The sequence below is a fragment of the Megascapheus bottae genome, chromosome X (assembly GCF_031878675.1).
Source record: "Megascapheus bottae isolate mThoBot1 chromosome X, mThoBot2.hap1, whole genome shotgun sequence".
NCBI classification, from domain to species: Eukaryota; Metazoa; Chordata; class Mammalia; order Rodentia; family Geomyidae; genus Megascapheus; species Megascapheus bottae.
Window position 1 is genome coordinate 45,337,367 of NC_143547.1, and position 17,855 is coordinate 45,355,221.

The 17,855-nt window shown below is 36.6% G+C and overlaps 1 protein-coding gene across 1 annotated transcript in view; it reads left to right on the top strand.

Moving 5' to 3' along the window:
• LOC150040979 (heat shock factor protein 3-like) overlaps positions 1–17,855 on the top strand; it is a 60,379-nt gene that overhangs the window by 28,979 nt on the left and 13,545 nt on the right. The window contains exons 4-8 of the mRNA XM_090325945.1: positions 1,176–1,297; positions 3,214–3,289; positions 3,510–3,571; positions 7,444–7,528; positions 7,731–7,864. Coding sequence (XP_090182071.1) covers positions 1,176–1,297; positions 3,214–3,289; positions 3,510–3,571; positions 7,444–7,528; positions 7,731–7,864 — 479 coding nt within the window. The remainder of the gene's footprint in view (positions 1–1,175; positions 1,298–3,213; positions 3,290–3,509; positions 3,572–7,443; positions 7,529–7,730; positions 7,865–17,855) is intronic.

The following is a 17,855-nucleotide window of genomic DNA, read 5'->3' on the forward strand; positions in this document are numbered from 1 at the left end:
CATAAATCAGGAGTTTTTCTGTTCCTTACTTTACTCTGCCAGGACCTCCTCACTTCTTGGTATAGTTCTTTCTGGAGGCCATCTCTGCAGGACATACTTTGATCACCATAAGTCATCATTGTAAACATGATTGCACAGGAAACGCAGCAAACTTCCAGCAGATGACATCTTTATACAATGCCTCATAGGATTATTTTCAGAGCAAGGCATTCTTCAGAGGTACTTCACCTGTGCATGTTTAGCGCGAACCTCACAGGTGAAGCTCTAAATGAAGAAGAAGAAAAAGAAGAAGAAGAAGAAGAAGGAGGAGGAGGAGGAGGAGGAGGAGGAGGAGGAGGAGGAGGAGGAGGAGGAGGAAAAGGAGAAGGAGAAGGAGAAGGAGGAGAGGAAATTCAACAGTCTACTTTGAATTATTTCTCAGAAATTAACCAAACTGTGGATTATCCATAGATAAAAGTCCCTCCTCAACACTGCTCTAAATAGGAAGGACTTGGATAAGGGCCAGAGTTCTAGTCTAAAGAGAATGATATGTATCTATTCAGGTACATTTCTAAGTTAATATATTTTCTATGTATCTCAAAGTCACATATACAGACTGTCGTATTATAGCTCCTGGTTTCTGTATTTGTGTGGGGAGAGTGTGGGTGTGAGTGTATATTTTCCAGTAGATTATTTTCTGAATATGTATTATATAAATATATTTAATGTTTTCTGAACAGAAACTCTGACACAACCACATTTTCTTCTATTGAAGCCAAAATTCTGCTATGTCTCTCCATCTGACCTAGAACTTACTATTCTCTGAGCTTCTGAATGCCCAACTATACAGTTCATAATGTGAAAATTTTGCTCAAAATTATATGATAATGAACTTAATAAATATTATTAGAGGTCTGTGATGTGTAAGGTGTTCTGGCAATCAGAAAAAAAGGATAGCCAGAGAAGATATTTCTAACCTTCCAGACATTTTCAATATAGCAGGAAGGATCACAGTGTATGTAAGAACTATGATACAAGGCATAATTTGTTTAGTGCTATTCTAGAGGTATATTTATAGAATTTTTATTCTGTTTTAGATTAATCACACCTGTTTTTCCTTCCATTATAATCCATAATGGAGAGTTGATGGTTTGTGAAATTTCTAACCAGCTTTATGTATTCTGTTTCCATTTCAGGGGCCATTAAAAATCGAAGATGTCAGAATCTACTGTGATGAGGTACAGAAAATGATGACGGAAACACAAAGCCTAAAAGCCAAGCAAGGCAATGTGGATTCCAGGCTGGCAGAACTGGAAAAGTGAGTATTGATCAAGATTTCCAATGCTTGTTTCCAAGATTTTCAGGCTTATTGCTTCTGAGTTGAAAAACTGACCTCTTATTTTCCATGGTATTTTAGTGAGGTTTCTTTTAAGTAAAACCACAGCACTGAATCAAATGCCTTAATGTTTGAATTGTTGTGAATGTTCCAATGACTCAGATCACATAACTCTGGCTGACTAACAGACCACTACATTAATCAGAAGTAAAATAATCAACATCCAAGATAACCATGCAGGTGTGAATAACATGGGAGATAACAGTTTCCATTTCAAATTCAGCAGAAAAACAACCAAGATGTTCAATATTTATGTTTAAGTATTCTGACTTACATTCCTGTCTTATTTTCTCATTTTTGGCCCATTTTTTAGTTTGGTGTATTAACTAAATCATTTTTAATACATTATAAAGCATCAGAATGTATATGTAAACACACTGTTTCTCTAAATTAAGGCCTTTCATTTAGGCAATAGTATTCAAAGGCAAATAATAAAAGGTTAAAATATTTCACGATAATATGGAAAATATTATGATCCATTTAGAGGAAACGTGTGTTAATATGTTCCACCAAATATTTATCAGTATTCTAATTAAGTGTGAATGGCTCTAAAAATCTTTCAATGAAGAACATTCATTTCAGGATTGTAGCTTTGGTAATAATTGAATTAAACCTTTTACAATCAGTAAAAAAGTAAAGAGATAGGGATTGGGACAGATTGTTTTCTTGCTTTTACATCAACATTGAAAATAATTCATTGACATTGACCATATTGCTTTTGGATAGCAGCCTGTTGTTGAATGGTAACCATAAAATACGTATGTATCATGTGGGTTGATATAGTTCCAGCAAATTTTGGCTGGTTTTATAGGTAAATCAGACCAAAAACTATTGGGAAATAATGAACAACATAGCCTCTGGAGGGTCCTTCTTGCCAAATATATAATATATTTTTCCCTTTGTGGAATTTGGATATTTTAAATCACATTTAAAATTATATATCAGACAGCTATCCTTTCTTCATTTCATACCATCTGTCCCTGATCATATTGTTTAATGGAAATACAGATATATTCTTATTATGTAAATCCATTATTCTAGAGATTTATCTGTTGTTTCAGCGTTCTATGAAGCTGTTTTTCTACCCCTGTGATTGCTAGTAAGAAATTTATATTAGTATTATCTTAAATTGCAATGATTCTCACTTTCTGAAATCTAGAATATTAAAGGAATCTGTGCTTCCAGAAATATTGACATGGAGTTGCATGTCAGTAGCTAAGGCCCATAAACCTAGCTACTCAGGAGACTAAGATCTCAGGACTGCAGTTCAAATCCAGCCCAGGCAAGGAAGTCTGTGAGACTTAAACCCAATGAATTACTCAGAAAAAGCCAAAAGTAGTGCTGGATAGCTCAAGTAGTAGAGTGCTAGCCTTGAGTAAATGAAGCTCAGGAACAGTGCCTAAGCCTTCAGTTCAAGCCACAAGGCAGGCCAAAATAAATTAACGTGGGAAGGGGTGACACTGATCATGGAGCATTATGCTCATAACTTGACTTATGGAATTGTAACCTTTCTGTACAACTATTTCATCATGATCATCATAATTATCTTTGTAGATATTAATGTGTTGGTTGGAGAGAGAGCCTGACCTGTGCACTGTGATAGGTTCAACTGTAAAAAATATTACTGTGTTTTCTGTGTGGACTAATTAACTGAAAGAGATTGAATCATAAATGATAAGACTGATATATTCTAGGAGGATAGCAGGGGTAAAATCTTCATGAAATAATATTTGGAAAATTATTAACTGAGAAAGGTTGGTAAATTACTAGGTTAATCTTCAGAATTCTGCAGGAATATTTTTATCTTGCTTAATTTGAGGAATCTGTTTATGTTGCAGGGAATATGCCACCCTTTGGCTTGAAATGTCAAACCTAAGAAAGAAGTATTGTGAACAGCAGACTCTCTTAACCCAGGTTATTATTTGTCTTTTAAAGGGTACTTTTTCTTAAATTGTTGCTTTTCCATGGAAGTTTTGGTTTAAACAGAAAGTGACTACAATGTTACGTTCTGTGACAGCCAAAAGAAAGTATTTTTGTTTTAATTGTACTTGGTGAATTCTAATTTTTTCTACTTGTTGGCTTCCTCAATTATTGAGTGTGATGTCCTAAATAAAATAGACTTTGTTTTTTTCAGATTCTACATTTTATCATGAGTTTGATTAATGGAAAACGCACAGAGAACACTAACAAGAAAAGGTGAATTTATTGACTCCAAAAGTTTTCTAATTTATATTTTATTATCAGGGTGGTGTATAGAGGGGATACAGTTACATTCATAAGGTAGTGAGTACATTATTTCTTGAACACTGTTACCACTTTCCATTTTATTTCCCAAATTCCCTGCCCCACCCTCTCCCAAGTTGTAAAGTTCATTTCCAGCGTATTCATGTGAATATCACTGCTACACTTGTTCATCCTTTGTTCTTTGTCTTATCATCTTGTTTTCCCCTTCCCTTCCCTGATTTAAATAATCAAATAAATGAGTACAAAATATAACAGGTGCCAAAGTCAGATATAGCAGCCACAGAGGATAAAATGTAAGGAGGGAAAAAGGAGTAAAGAAATGAATTCACAGGGCATACTAAATCCACTAGCACAACAATGTTCATTGCAGCATTATTCACCATAGCAAAAATATGGAACCAACCTAGATGTCCCTCAGTTGATGAGTGGATCAACAAGTTGTGGTATTTGTACACAATGGAATTCTATGCTGCTGTCAGAAAAAACGACATCGCCCAATTTGTTAGGAAATGGAAAGTCTTAGAAAAAATCATACTAAGTGAAGTAAGCCAGACTCAAAGGAACTTAGGCTCAATGGTTTCCCTCATTTGTCATAACCAGTAGAAACCTTGGGCTCTACTAGCAGAGATCTGCAATAGAGTAAAACCTTGATACATAAGGCCATATAGTATGAAGCTAATTGAAAAGACCTCCAGGATATTGAAACAAAAGCCATATAATGAATGACTGTTGTCCTTAATGTACTATGTTATCTCTCATCTCTTTTACTGTCCCTTGGTTATCTCATATTGCTACAGTATCTCACTTTGTTATCTGATTATTTGTATTTGGTTATTTGAAATTGGATAGGGAAGGGGAGAAAACCAAGACGGGGGGTGGGGGTGGAGGGGAGGGTAATGGGGACCAAGACATGTGAAAGGGTATCAATATATGTGAATCAATGCACCTTCTATCTGGCAAATATCATGTAACCCTTTTATTAATTACAATAAAAAATAAAAATAAATAAATAAATCAAAAAAAGAAATGAATTCACAATAAATAATTCACAATAAAAACAACAACTACAACTCTTATTTCCCTATCCTGGAGTTCATTTCTCTTAGCCTCATCTTTTACAGCAATACGCTCATAGCTTTTGAGCTATTATGATCCTCTGCTAGGAAAAAGCTAGATGTGTACTCATTATTAAAATAAAGAACAACATGGAACCTACGTTCCTTGATTCCAAAAGTTTCCTGGGTACTCAGATCTTCTCTTTATTCCCAGGTCTCACTCTTATTTGGGGGGTTAGAATATTTAGTCATCATGTATTAATTGTACATGTAAGAATAAAAATTATATGTACTAAGATAGTCAAAGCGTATCATCAGCTCACTGTATATTGGTTTTCTACTTTTAAATGATCACAGACTAATTTATTATGGTGTGGTTATGATAGGAGTACTGTACTTGCTGGCTTTTGGTACTTACTGGCTTTTGTCGAGATAGTTAACATCTTAACTTCTAGGGCTGCCATTGAGAGCTCATATAGGCCTACCGCCTACCAGGAATTTTAAGGCTTTCAGTAAGTTCTTAAAGGGCCAAATGGAAGTGGATGCTACATTCAAAAATAAGATTATTATTTATTAAATATGGCATTTTTATTTGGTTTATTTATTGCTTACATATACAAAGCATATAATTTACAAGTGTGATACCCTCTCAGTCCCTAGATCCCTTTTAATTTTTTGGCTGCACTGGAGTTGAATTCAGCTATGTGCTTAGTAGGCAGGTACTCTACCAGTTGAGTTATGCCTCCAGTCCTCTGGTTTCCATCTTACATCTTCCCTGGGATTATTCTGAAATAAACTGGAATGTATTCTTTAACTGCATCATAAGGAGCCATGGAGCTCTTCCCATAGATGTTCTCTATGCAAGGGATTAGTCTGAGGAGAGAGAACTAAACTATTTCACCTGTGATTTTTTTAATTTTTAATTTAGTTTATTTTTTATTGCCAGGGTAATGTATAGAGGGTTACAGTTACATTCACCAGATTGTAGTGCATTACTTTTCACACATTGATATCCTTTCTCATGTTTTTGCTCCTATTTCCCTCCTCCACCCCTCCCAATCAGCTTGTTTCCACCCTTCCCTTTCCTATTTCAAATAAACAAATAAACGTATGTACAATATACCAGATAACAAAGTCAGATACTGCAACAATATGAGAATAACCAAAGGGCAAAAAAAGAGAAGATAACATAGTACATTAAGAACAACAATCACACAAAATAAATGTTTCCATCTTAGATATCCTTTCATTTAGTCTCATCCTATATGACTTTATGTACCTAACATGTGTGATTTCTAATATGCTTAGATCCAATTTTACTGCCCTTCTATAACTTTAAAGTCATAGGCTTTTTGTGCATGTCCTTAAAAATAGTATATAAGGGGCCGGGAATTTGGCTTAGAAGTAGAGTGCTTGCCTAAAATGCATGAAGACCTAGGTTCGATTCCTCGGTATCACATACATAGAAAAAAGCTGGAAGTGGTGCTGAGGCTCAAGTGGTAGGTAGAGTTCTAGCCTTGAGAAAGTCCAAGGACGGTCAAGCCCAGGACTGGCAAAAAATAGTATGTAATAGTGAGCTAGGGCTCATAACTGTAAGCCTAGTTACTCAAGAGGCTTAGGTCTGATCCATCACAGTGAGGAGCTAGCACTGGCAGTAAAATATTTGATATTCTTATCTCCAATCAGTGAACAAAAAGCTAAAAGTGGAGCTGTGGTTCAACTGATGGAACACCAGCCTTGAGTGAAAAAGCTAAGGAAGAGATTGGGGCTCCGATTTGAAGCCCCAGTACAGGAACAACAACAACAACAAAAAAACATTTTTTCAGTGATACACCATTTAGTTGTACTTTAGATACAAACTTCTCTGTTATTGGATAGATTCTACTAACTTGATTAAGCAACTTAGAACTAACATGGAAAAAATAACGATTGTTTATTGAGTACTTAATAGTAACTGTGTTTACTACCTTGCATGGACTATTTCATTTAATTCAGAAGTTCTTACTAGACAAAATTTAATAATGTACTCATTTCACAGATGGAGGATAAGATTAACTACATTATCCAAACTCATATACTCAATCCATGATAAAGCTAATAGTGAAGTCTGGATAGACATTGACACCAGAGCCAGATGGCTCTTGTTTGAATGCACTTGCATATATATATATATATATATATATATATATATATATATATATGCCAGTCCTGGGGCTTGAACTCAGGGCCTGAGCACTGTACTTGGGCTTTCTCAAAGCTAGAGATTTACCACTTGAGCCACAGCACCATTTCCAGGTTTTTTTCTATGTATGTGGTACCAAGGAACCGAACCCAGGTCTTTGTGCATGCTAGGCAAGCACTCCTTCACTAGGCCAAACTCCCAGCCCATACATATATCTATATCTATATCTATAGATTTGTTGGAATGATGTACAGAATGGTTACAGTTACATTCATCAGGTAATGTGTACATAATTCTTCTTAAACATTGTTACCCCTTCCTATGTTTATCTCCCACTTCCTCTCCCCCTACCTCCAAGACCTGCTTATATTCAAAAAATTTAAACTCCTGGGAGTTTTATAGCTTCTTCTAGTCTACCTGTTATTTAAATATTCTGGATCTTCTTTACACTTTGATGTCAAGATTCTAAAATATTGGTCTAACGAAAACAATTCTGACAAAGGATGATTAGCATGTAGGTTCCACATAATACAGTTTCCCGATGATTGCTGCATTAAGATAACATGGAACTTTGAATCTCTTTGCAGATCATTACAATCCATATATGGACCATCAACATCAAAATATGCCCGAGAGTATTTCTATATTCCAGAGGAGAAGAAGGAAGAAGCTGTAAGAGTCTAAAATCAAAGATGATGGTGGTCAATGGGTATAAAATGTACATTCAGTGTCAGGAAAATTTCCAGTGCCTTTTGCTGTGCTTGCCTATGTTATTATTAAATATTCTTTCTATGAATCACATCACATAGGATTGGAAAAAAAACAGATGTATACAAAGGAATCAACTCTCATTTTCTCTAACTTTCCCATTTAGATGGAGATAGTAAACGAGGGTTATACAATTGTTGAAGAGGAATATAAACATCTCTTGGACAAAACCTTATCTGCTTTGAAAGATCAATCTAAGAACTTACCTTCATCGATAGTCCAAAAAAATACAGATGATGGGTAAGCAGCCTTGTGGGAAATGTACTGGAAATGAAATATATAGTCTGCATCTATGTTAAAACATGAGCTATATCTTGTTTATAAGTGAATAATGATTCATTAAATTACAAAAAGTAACATTATTGGCACTATCAATATGTCATGCGTTATTAATGGAATAACGACAATTTTTCAAACCAGTTTGTCCTATATTTTATTACCACAGAACAAGGTGATGAGAAGTTTCTATTAGAATATTTATACAATAGTATGATTATTAAAATGTAGCTTACTTGATAAGTAATATATATCAGATAAATTAGTATATATAAACATAAAAATGAATATTCTTGCTCCATGTCAGAAAAAGCCATTTAAAAATCATATCCTTTATAACAAAACAGCTGGACTGGACACTGGTGGCTCATTCTTATAAAATCCTAGCTACTCAGGAAGCTGACATCTGAAAATCATGGTTCACAGCTAGCCCTTGGGTATGAAACTTGGTGAGACTCTTAAATCCAGTTGACCCTTAAAGAGACAGAAGTGAAGTTGTGGCTCAAATGGTAAATCAGTAGCCGTTGAGGGGAAAAAATCTGAAGTCAGAGTATGAGACACTTACCCTAACTTCACATTCCAATACCAACACACACACACACAGAGAGAGAGAGAGAGAGAGAGAGAGAGAGAGAGAGAGAGAGAGAGAGAGAGAGAAAGAGAGAGAGAGAGAGGTCATCGTATTAATTGAGATAGGCCTACCTCAAAAAGACAAATAGCAAATGTTTTCTGTCATATGCAGAAATCACTCCCTCCTTAAAAGTAATAGTAAAATGATGTTAAAATAAGAGAGACTGAGCAGGAACTAGGGGCTCATGCCTATAATCCTATTCAGGAGACTAAGATTTAAAGACTGGGGCTCAAAGCTATCACAGGAAGGAAAGTCCATGAGAGTCTAATCTCCAATTAACAACCAAGAAGTCAAAAATAGAAAGTGATTCATGTAGTTGAGTGCTGGCCCTGGGCAAAATAGCTGTGGGGCAATGACCAGGCCTTGAATTCAAAGCCTCAGGGCCAGCATAATAACAAAAATGGGAGACTTAGGGAGGGACAAATTGAAATGGAGAGGAGAAAGGAGAGAGTGATAGAGGTTGAATACACTCCAGATATATACATTGGTAATAATAGCTTAATAAAATAATAATACTAAATAAGGAAAGAGGCAATGATTAAAGAAGAGTAAGAACAATAGAGGGGATGAATTTGAGCAAGTTAAATTACATGTACACATAGAAACAGCATAATGAAAACCCTTTTGTACAGTTAACACATTCTAATAAAAAATTACCAACATATGACAACAAAAAATTAAAGGGCTAGCCCTATCATATGCAAGGCTCTGGGTTCAATCCCAAGAACTGCAAATACTTAATCAGTAAATATTATAAATTGATTAGGAATGAGAACTTTCCCTCAGTTTGGGAAAAAAAAAGGATGGCCTGCAAATTTGGGATTTTCTATACATACTAAGCAAAATTGAAAATAAGCCTGATGCTGTTGGCTCATGCCTGTAATCCTAGCATCTCAGGAGGCTAAGATCTAAGGATCGTGGTTCAAAGCAAGCCTGGGCAAGGAAGTCCATAAGACACTTATTTGCAATAAACCACCCAGAAATATCTGGAAGTGGCAATGTGGCTCAAGACTTGAACAAGAGACACTTAGACACAGTGCCCAGGCCAGGCTCTGAGTTCAAGCTCTAGACTGGGCAAAAAAAAAGGAAAGAAAAGAAAAGAACCAAAAAATAGAAAAATAAGCATGAAGATTTTTACTAAAATATAGTATTCGTATGTATTTATGTAGTACATAATAGCAATGCATATGTACAATATACAATAATCAAATCTGCACATCAAGCCTTTCTGTCTCCTCAAATGCCAACCATTTCTTATTCGGTTCTCATCTGTCCATTTGAAGATACAGCATAGATGGTTTTAAGTGATTGTTATCCTCCTACGGTATAATAGAACTGATTCCTATACTGTGTTTTCATGACTTTTCATGTTCTTTTTTTCTTTTTTTCATATATTTTTATTGTAATTAATAGAAGGGTTACATGATGTTTGCCAGGTAGAAGGTGCATTAATTCATGTACATTGATACCCTTTCACGTGTCTTGGTCCCCATTTCCCTCCCCCCACCCCCACCCCTCATCGTGTTTTCCCCCTTCCCTATCCAATTTCAAACAACCAAGTACAAATTTTATTTATCTTCTTCCTATAATTCCCAGTTTCTCTCCATTCTTCTATAAGATGATCATTTTTGTTTCTGATGGGTAACAATACATGATATTGGCCTTTTGTGTCTGACCTACTTTGTTAAACAGCAATCACCAGTTTTGTTCATGTTTCTGTAAATGAGAAGACTTCGTTTCTTCCTATGCCTGTGTCATATTTCATTGGATACATGAAGCACATATTCATCCTTCCTCTACGGATGGTCATCGGTTAATTGCCATGTTTTTACTATTGTGAATTTTGTTCTGAGGAACACAGAACAGCAGATATCCTTTTGCTATAATTGAGTTCATCTCCTTTGGGAGGAGAATTAATTGCACGATAGTTCTATTTTTTTTTCAGTTTTGAGAAATCTCTGTACTCTTTTCCATAATGATTATACTAGTTTACACTCCCACTAACAGTACATTTCACTGAATACCAGCATTGTTTTTGATCCTTTTGGTGATGTTGATTATAACCATTTTAATGACATTTCTTGGAATTTGGATTTGTATTCCCCAATCATTAGATACATGTATTGGCCATTTGTATGTTCTCTTTTGAAAAGTATTTATTCAGATGTTTGACCCACTTTAATTTTATTATTTATGGATTTAGCAGATACCTTCCTGTACTATGGGGGAACTTTCTTTTTGCTAGGCACATACTCTATTAACTGGGGCCTATTCCAAATCCTTTTGATATTTTGTTTGCCTTTCAAGCAGGCTCTTTGCTTGAGCTGGCCTCAAACTTGAGATCCTCCTATTTCTGCCTCCTGAGTAGTTGGAACCACAGGTGTGTGCTTCTCTACCAAATTTCTTCCTGTTCTGGAAAGGAGGACAACACCAGGGTTTGAACTCAGGGTCTCACACTCACACAACTTGCTTGCCCAGCTGGTGTTCGATCACTTGAGCCACACCTCCAGCCCATCTTTTCTTCTTGGTTGTTTTGGAGATGAAGCCTCACAGACTTTTCCATTGGTCTCAAAATGCCATCCTCCTGAGTAAATAGGGTTACAGGACTGAGCTACTGGCATCTGGTATCAACTTTTTTTTTTGTCAGTCCTGGGCTTGAGCTCAGGGCCTGAGCACTGTCCTTGGACTTTCTCAAGGCTAGAGCTCTACCACTTGAGCCTCACCACCATTTCCGGCTTTTTTCTATGTATGTGGTACCGAGGAATCGAACCCGGGTCTTCATGCATGCTAGGCAAGCACTTTAACCACTAGGCCAAACTCCCGGCCCTCAACTTTTTTTTAGATTTTATTAACTGATTTTCACATCATATTTCAAATGTTGTGTTTAATCAACATGAAGGGAATCTCTATATGCAATCACTGGAACATAGATTTTAGAACATAATTAAAATTAAGCTGAGGGTTTGGATGTCATAGATCCATATCAATCTATATAATATAACATTATTTCTAGAGAGTATACAACCCATCTTAGATTTTTATGCCTATGTAGTTATGTTTATATATCCAAGACCATGTACATAACCTTGGGTACCCAAATATTGAGTCATCGCTCTTGTACTGTTTGGATTTAATCTTCATATATCAAGGAGACCATGCTCCTTTTTTTCCTTTGGTCTTGACTTATCTCATTCACTCATTCATCATTATTTGCTCTAGGTTGATCCACTTCCTAGTGAATGCCATAATTTTATCTTGTCTGTTGGCTATGTAGAATTCCATTGTATGATATATATATATATATCATATATATATCACATATCTATTAGTCTGCAGTAGAGCATCTGGGTTGTTTCTATATCTTGGCTATTGTGAATAGTGCAGAGATGAACATAGCTGAGCAGGTGTCCTTATATATCCAGCTTATGATGCTCAAGGTAGATGCCCAGGAGTGGTATGGTGGGATTGTAGGGAAGGCCTATTTTCAGTTTTTTTTTTATTTCAATGTATAGAGGGGTTATAGTTACATTCTCCAGATAGAGGGTGCATTGTTTCTCATGCACTGATACCCCCTTCTTATGTTTTTGTCCCAAATTCCTTCCCCCCATCCCCTCCCCTCATTTTCCCCCTCCTATTTCAAATAAACATGTAAACATCTATATAATAAACCAGGGAACAAAGTGAGATACAGTAACCATATGAGATTAACCAAAGGGCAATAAAAGTGAAGGGAGAAAAATATAATACATAAAGAGTAACAGTCACTTATAATTAAGCTCTTGCTTCCATGTTCTGGAGGTTCATTAATTTGGCCTCATCCTGTATGGCCTTATGTATCTAGAATTTGAGCTATTGTAATCCTCTGCTAGGAGACTTACAGATGAGGGAAACCATTGAGCCTATGTTACTTTGGGTCTGGCTTACTTCACTTAATAGATTTTTTCCAAGTCTTTTCATTTCCTCACAAATGGTGCAATATCGTTCTTTCTGACAGCAGCATAGAATTCCGTTGTGTATAAATACCACATCTTGTTGATCCAATCATCAACTGAGGGGCATCTGAGTTGGTTCCATATCTTTGCTATGGTAAATAGCGCTGCAATGAACATTGTTGTGCTAGTGGATTTGTGTCCTTGTTTCTGGACGGTTGGGTAAGGGTAAATACCTAGTAGTGGAATTGCTGGATCATAGGGGAGCTCAATGTTTAGTCTTCTGAGGAACCTCCATTCAGCTTTCCATAGTAGTTGAACAAGTTTGAACTCCCACCTACACTGTAGTTGTGATCCCTACTGGCCACATCCCTGCTAGCATCTGTTGTTGTTGGATGTCTTGATCATGGCCATTCTAATTGGAGTGAGGTGGAATCTCAGAGTTGTTTTGACTTGCATTTCTTTATGTATCTATAGGAAATTCTTATTTCTTCTTCAGAGAAGTCTCTCTTTAAGTCTTTGGCCCATCTTTTAGTGGGATGGTTGTTTCTTAATGGAAAAACCTCCCATGCTTCTGGATTGGAAGAATTAACATTGTGAAAATGGCAGTCTTGCCAAGGGCTGTCTACAAATTCAATGCAATACCCATCAATATCCCAATGTCATTCTTTAAGGAAATAGAAGAAGCAATCCAAAATTTTATATGGAATAATAAAAGGCCCAGTATAACAAAAACAATTCTCAGCAGAAAAAACAGTGCAGGAGGAATTTCAGTACCAAACTTTAGAAACTATTACAGGGCTATTGTAACTAAAACAGCTTGGTACTGGCACAAGAACAGGCCTGAAGACCAAATGGAATAAAACTGAAGACCTAGATATCAACCCATAGACCTAATCTTTGATAAGGGAGCCAAAAAAATAGAATGGAAGAAAGACAGCCTCTTCAACAAGTGGTGCTGGCAAAACTGGTTAATCACCTGCAGAAAGCTAGTTTGATGCTTTTTTGTCACCCTACACCAAGATTAATTCCAAATGAATCAAAGTCCTCAAGGTAACAGCAGACACCCTAAAAACTTTACAAAAAGGAACAGGAGATACACTAAGCCTCCTTGGCACAGGTCGAAACTTTCTTAATAAAAACCCAGAAACAACAAATCAAAGATTGCTTGGACAAATGGGACTGCATTAAATTGCAGAGCTTCTATATGGCAAAGGACATAGCTAGGAAGTTAAATAGAAAGCCCACAGAGTGGGAGAAGATCTTCACTAACCATGCAACTGACAAAGACCTCCTATCTAAAATATATCTACAGCTAAAAAATTGAATCTCTCCAAAACAAATATCCTAAGAAATATAATCAGTTTTTTAAGAAACCTTCACAATGCCTTCCAGACTGCCTGAACTAGATTACATTCCCATCACCATAGCAGTAAGGTTCCTCTTTCTGCAAAACCCTGCCAGCATTTGTCATTGCCTGAGTTCAGAATATTGACCATTCTAGTTGCAGTAAGGGTTATTTTTATTTGCATTTCCTTTATGACCACGGTTGATGAGAATTTTCTCATATGTTTTTCTGTCATTTTAACCTCTTCTCTTTTTTGCCAGTCCTGGGCTTAAGATCAGGGCCTGAGGACTGTCCTTGGATTTTTCTCAAGGCTAGAACTCTACCACTTGAGCCTCAGCACCACTTCTGGCTTTTTCTAAGTATGTGGTACCAAGGAATCGAACCCAGGTCTTTGTGCATGCTAGGCAAGCACTCTACCACTACGCCAAACTCCCGGCCCCTAACCTCTTCTTTTGATAAGTCTGTCTTTAGTTCCTATGCTCATTTAGTGATTGGTGGCACCAACTTTTACAAAACTATTTTATTATATTTAAGTACTTCTACAAAGGAGTTTTCATTTAATAACAGTTTATGAATATCATTCATCTTCATCAATGTCCCATTTTTCTGCAGTCTCACAAATCCCTCTCAACTCACATCTTCCCTCATTCCCTAATTTTGTAGGGTATGCATTGAATTTTTTACTTCATTCTCCCCCTCCTAATTCATCTACTTTCACCCCTTAGCCCCAACTGTATCCCTTTCAAGTATTCATTTCATAATGTTTGTTTTGTTTAACTTTGATTTTGCTTTTCTAAGGAATGACACTACTTGAATTCTCCCTTGAATGTACCACATTTCAGCTAATACATTTGTATACACTTGCATATCACCCAACATAATTATAGGTTTGTAAGCTAACTCTGTCTTCCACATATGAGAGAAAAAATGCAACCTTTGTATCTCTGACCAGCTTCATTTAACATAATTTTTCCAGGCTTTCCATTACTTTACAAATGATACAATATCATTCATTCCAATGAATGAGTAAAATTTCATGGTATGCACGCACACACACACACACACACGCACACGCACACACACACACACACACACACACACATCACGTTTTCTTGATCCATCTTGTCCATTGAGGAACATCTGGGCTGATTCCACATGTTGGCTATGATGAATAGTGCTGAAATTAATGTGGTTGTGCTGGTGGCTTTACTGTGTCCTGGTTTGTAATATTTTCGATAAATATCTAGGAATGAAATTGCTGGAATTGGGGTTTGGGGTTGGTTTTGTTTTTTTAGGAACCTCCATATTGCTTTCCAGTGTTGTTAAATGTTGTTTACATTTCCACCAACAATGTGTTAAGATTCCTTATTGGCAACATCTTCGCCAGCATCTGTTATTGTTAGATTTCTTGATAATTGCCATTCTAACTGGGGTAAGATGGAATCTCAGTGTTGTTTTTAATTACATAATCTTTATGTGACTACTGGCCATTTTTACTTCTTCAGCTTTTTTTTAGCCTACAACAAAGAAACTGATTCTGTAAGTTAAAACTTGCTATATTATGACATATTTTCTATACAGCCCCTTTCTGAGAAAAAAAATCATATTGTCTTTTTCCTAGGGTGGCCATGAAACACAATTCTCTTTTCTCTGTCTCCTAAGTTGCTAGAATTAAAAATATAAGCCACCATACCTGGATGCTGGTTTGCATAATTTTAAAGTATGTGTTACAGTTGGTAGATATCTGGGGTGTCTGTTAAGGAAGGTCAGTTATTTAGACATCTAAAGCTCTGTAGTCCCATTTAGGTAGGTGGAAAAGTCAAGTGTAGAATCAGAAATATAGTGCAGGAGAAGCAAGAATAAAGGGGATCCAAATAGGAAAAGAGGAAGTGAAACTCTCCCTCTTTGCAGATGACATGATTCTGTATTTAAAGAATCCTATAGATTCCAGTCCCAATCTGCTTGAGCTGATTCAAAACGTTGGCAAGGTAGAAGGGTGTAAAATTAACCCTCAAAAATCAACTGCCTTCCTATATGCCAAAAATGAGCAGAACAAGGCCACAATCACAAAAGCAACTCCTTTTGCAATAGCCTCAAAAACACAAAGTACCTAGGAATTAACCTAAGAATGTAAAGAAACTTTTTGATGAAAACTTTAAAATCCTGAAAAGAGAAATTAAAGCAGAACTGAGGAAATGGAAAAACCTCCCATGCTCCTGGATTGGAAGAGTTAACATTGTGAAAATGGCAATCTTGCCAATGGCTGTCTACAAATTCAATGCAATACCCATCAATGTAGCATTGTTATTCTTTAAAGAAATAGAAGAGGCAATCCAAAATTTCATATGGAATAATAAAAGACCCCGTGTAGAAAAACCACTTCTTAGCAGAAAGAACAGCGCAGGAGGAATTTCAATACTAAACTTTAGACTCTATTACAGAGCTATAATTATCAAAACAGCTTGGTACTGGCACAAGAACAGGCCTGAAGACCAATGGAATAGGACCCAATAGGACCCAGATATTAAACCACAGACCTATGGCAACCTAATCTTTGACAAGGGAGCCAAAAAAAATAGAATGAAAGAAAGGCAGCCTCTTCAACAAGTTGTGCTGGCAGAACTGGTTAAGCACCTGCAGAAAGCTAAAGTTAGATCCTTCTTTGTCACCCTGCACTAGAATTAACTCCAAATGGATCAAAGACCTCGAGGTAAAAGCTGATACACTGAAAACTTTACCAGAAGGAATAGGAGATACACTAGGTCTCCTTGGCACAGGTCGAAACTTTCTTAATAAGGACCCAGAAACACAAATCAGAGAAAGGCTGGATAAGTGGGACTGCGTTAAACTACAGAGCTTCTGTATGGCAAAGGACATAGCTAGCAAACTAACTAGAATGCCTACAAAGTGGGAGAAGATCTTCACCATACAATGGACAAAGGCCTCATATCTAAAATATATCAACAGCTCAAAAAATTGAATCACTCCAAAACTAATCTCCAAGGAAGCAGCCATCCCATTAAAAAGATGGGCCAAAGACTTAAAGAGAGTCTTCTCTGTAGAAGAAATAAGAATGTCCTATAGACACATGAAGAAATGCTCGGTATCTCTGGCCATAAAAGAAATGCAGAGGCCAGGAGTTTGGCCTAGTGGTAGAGTGCTTTCCTAGCATGCACGAATACCCAGGTTCAATTCCTCGGTACCACATACATAAAAAAAGCCAGAAGTGGTGCTGAGGCTCAAGTGGTAGAGCTGTAGCCTTGAGAAAGCCCAAGGACAGTGCTCAGGCCCTATGTCCAAGCCCCAACTGGCAAAAAAAAGAGATGCAAATCAAAACAATTCTAGGATTCCATCTCACTCCAGTTAGAGTGGCCATGATCAAGGAATCTAATAACAACAGATGCTGAAGTGTTGTGGCCAGAAGGGATCACTACTACACTGTTAGCCCAACGATGTTCATTGTAGCACTATTTACCATAGCAAAGATGTGGAACCAACCCAGTTGCCGCTCAGTTGATGAGTGGATCAACAAGATGTGATATTTATACACAATGGAATTCTATGCTGCTGTCAGAAAGAACGACATTGCCCCATTTGTAAGGAAATGGAAAGACTTAGAAAAAATCATATTAAGTGAAGTAAGCCAGACTCAAAGGAACATAGTCCCAGTAGTCTCCCTCTTTCGTCCTAATCAGTAGAATCCTTGGGTTCTCCTAGCAGAAATTTACAATAGAGCAAAACCTAGATACATAAGGCCATATGGTATGATGCTAAATGAAAGGAGCTCCAAGATATAGTGACAAAAGCCATATAATGAGTGATTGTTGTCCTTAATGTACTATGTTATCTCTCATCTCTTTTGCTGTCCCTTGCTTATCTCATATTATTATAGTGTTTTACCTTGTCATCTGACATATTGAATATATGTTTATTTGATTATTTGAAATAGGATAGGGAAGGGGGGAAAACAAGATCAGAGGCAAGGGTGGGGGGAGGGAAATGGGAATTGATTTATGAGAAAGGGTATCAATGTATGTGAAGTAATGC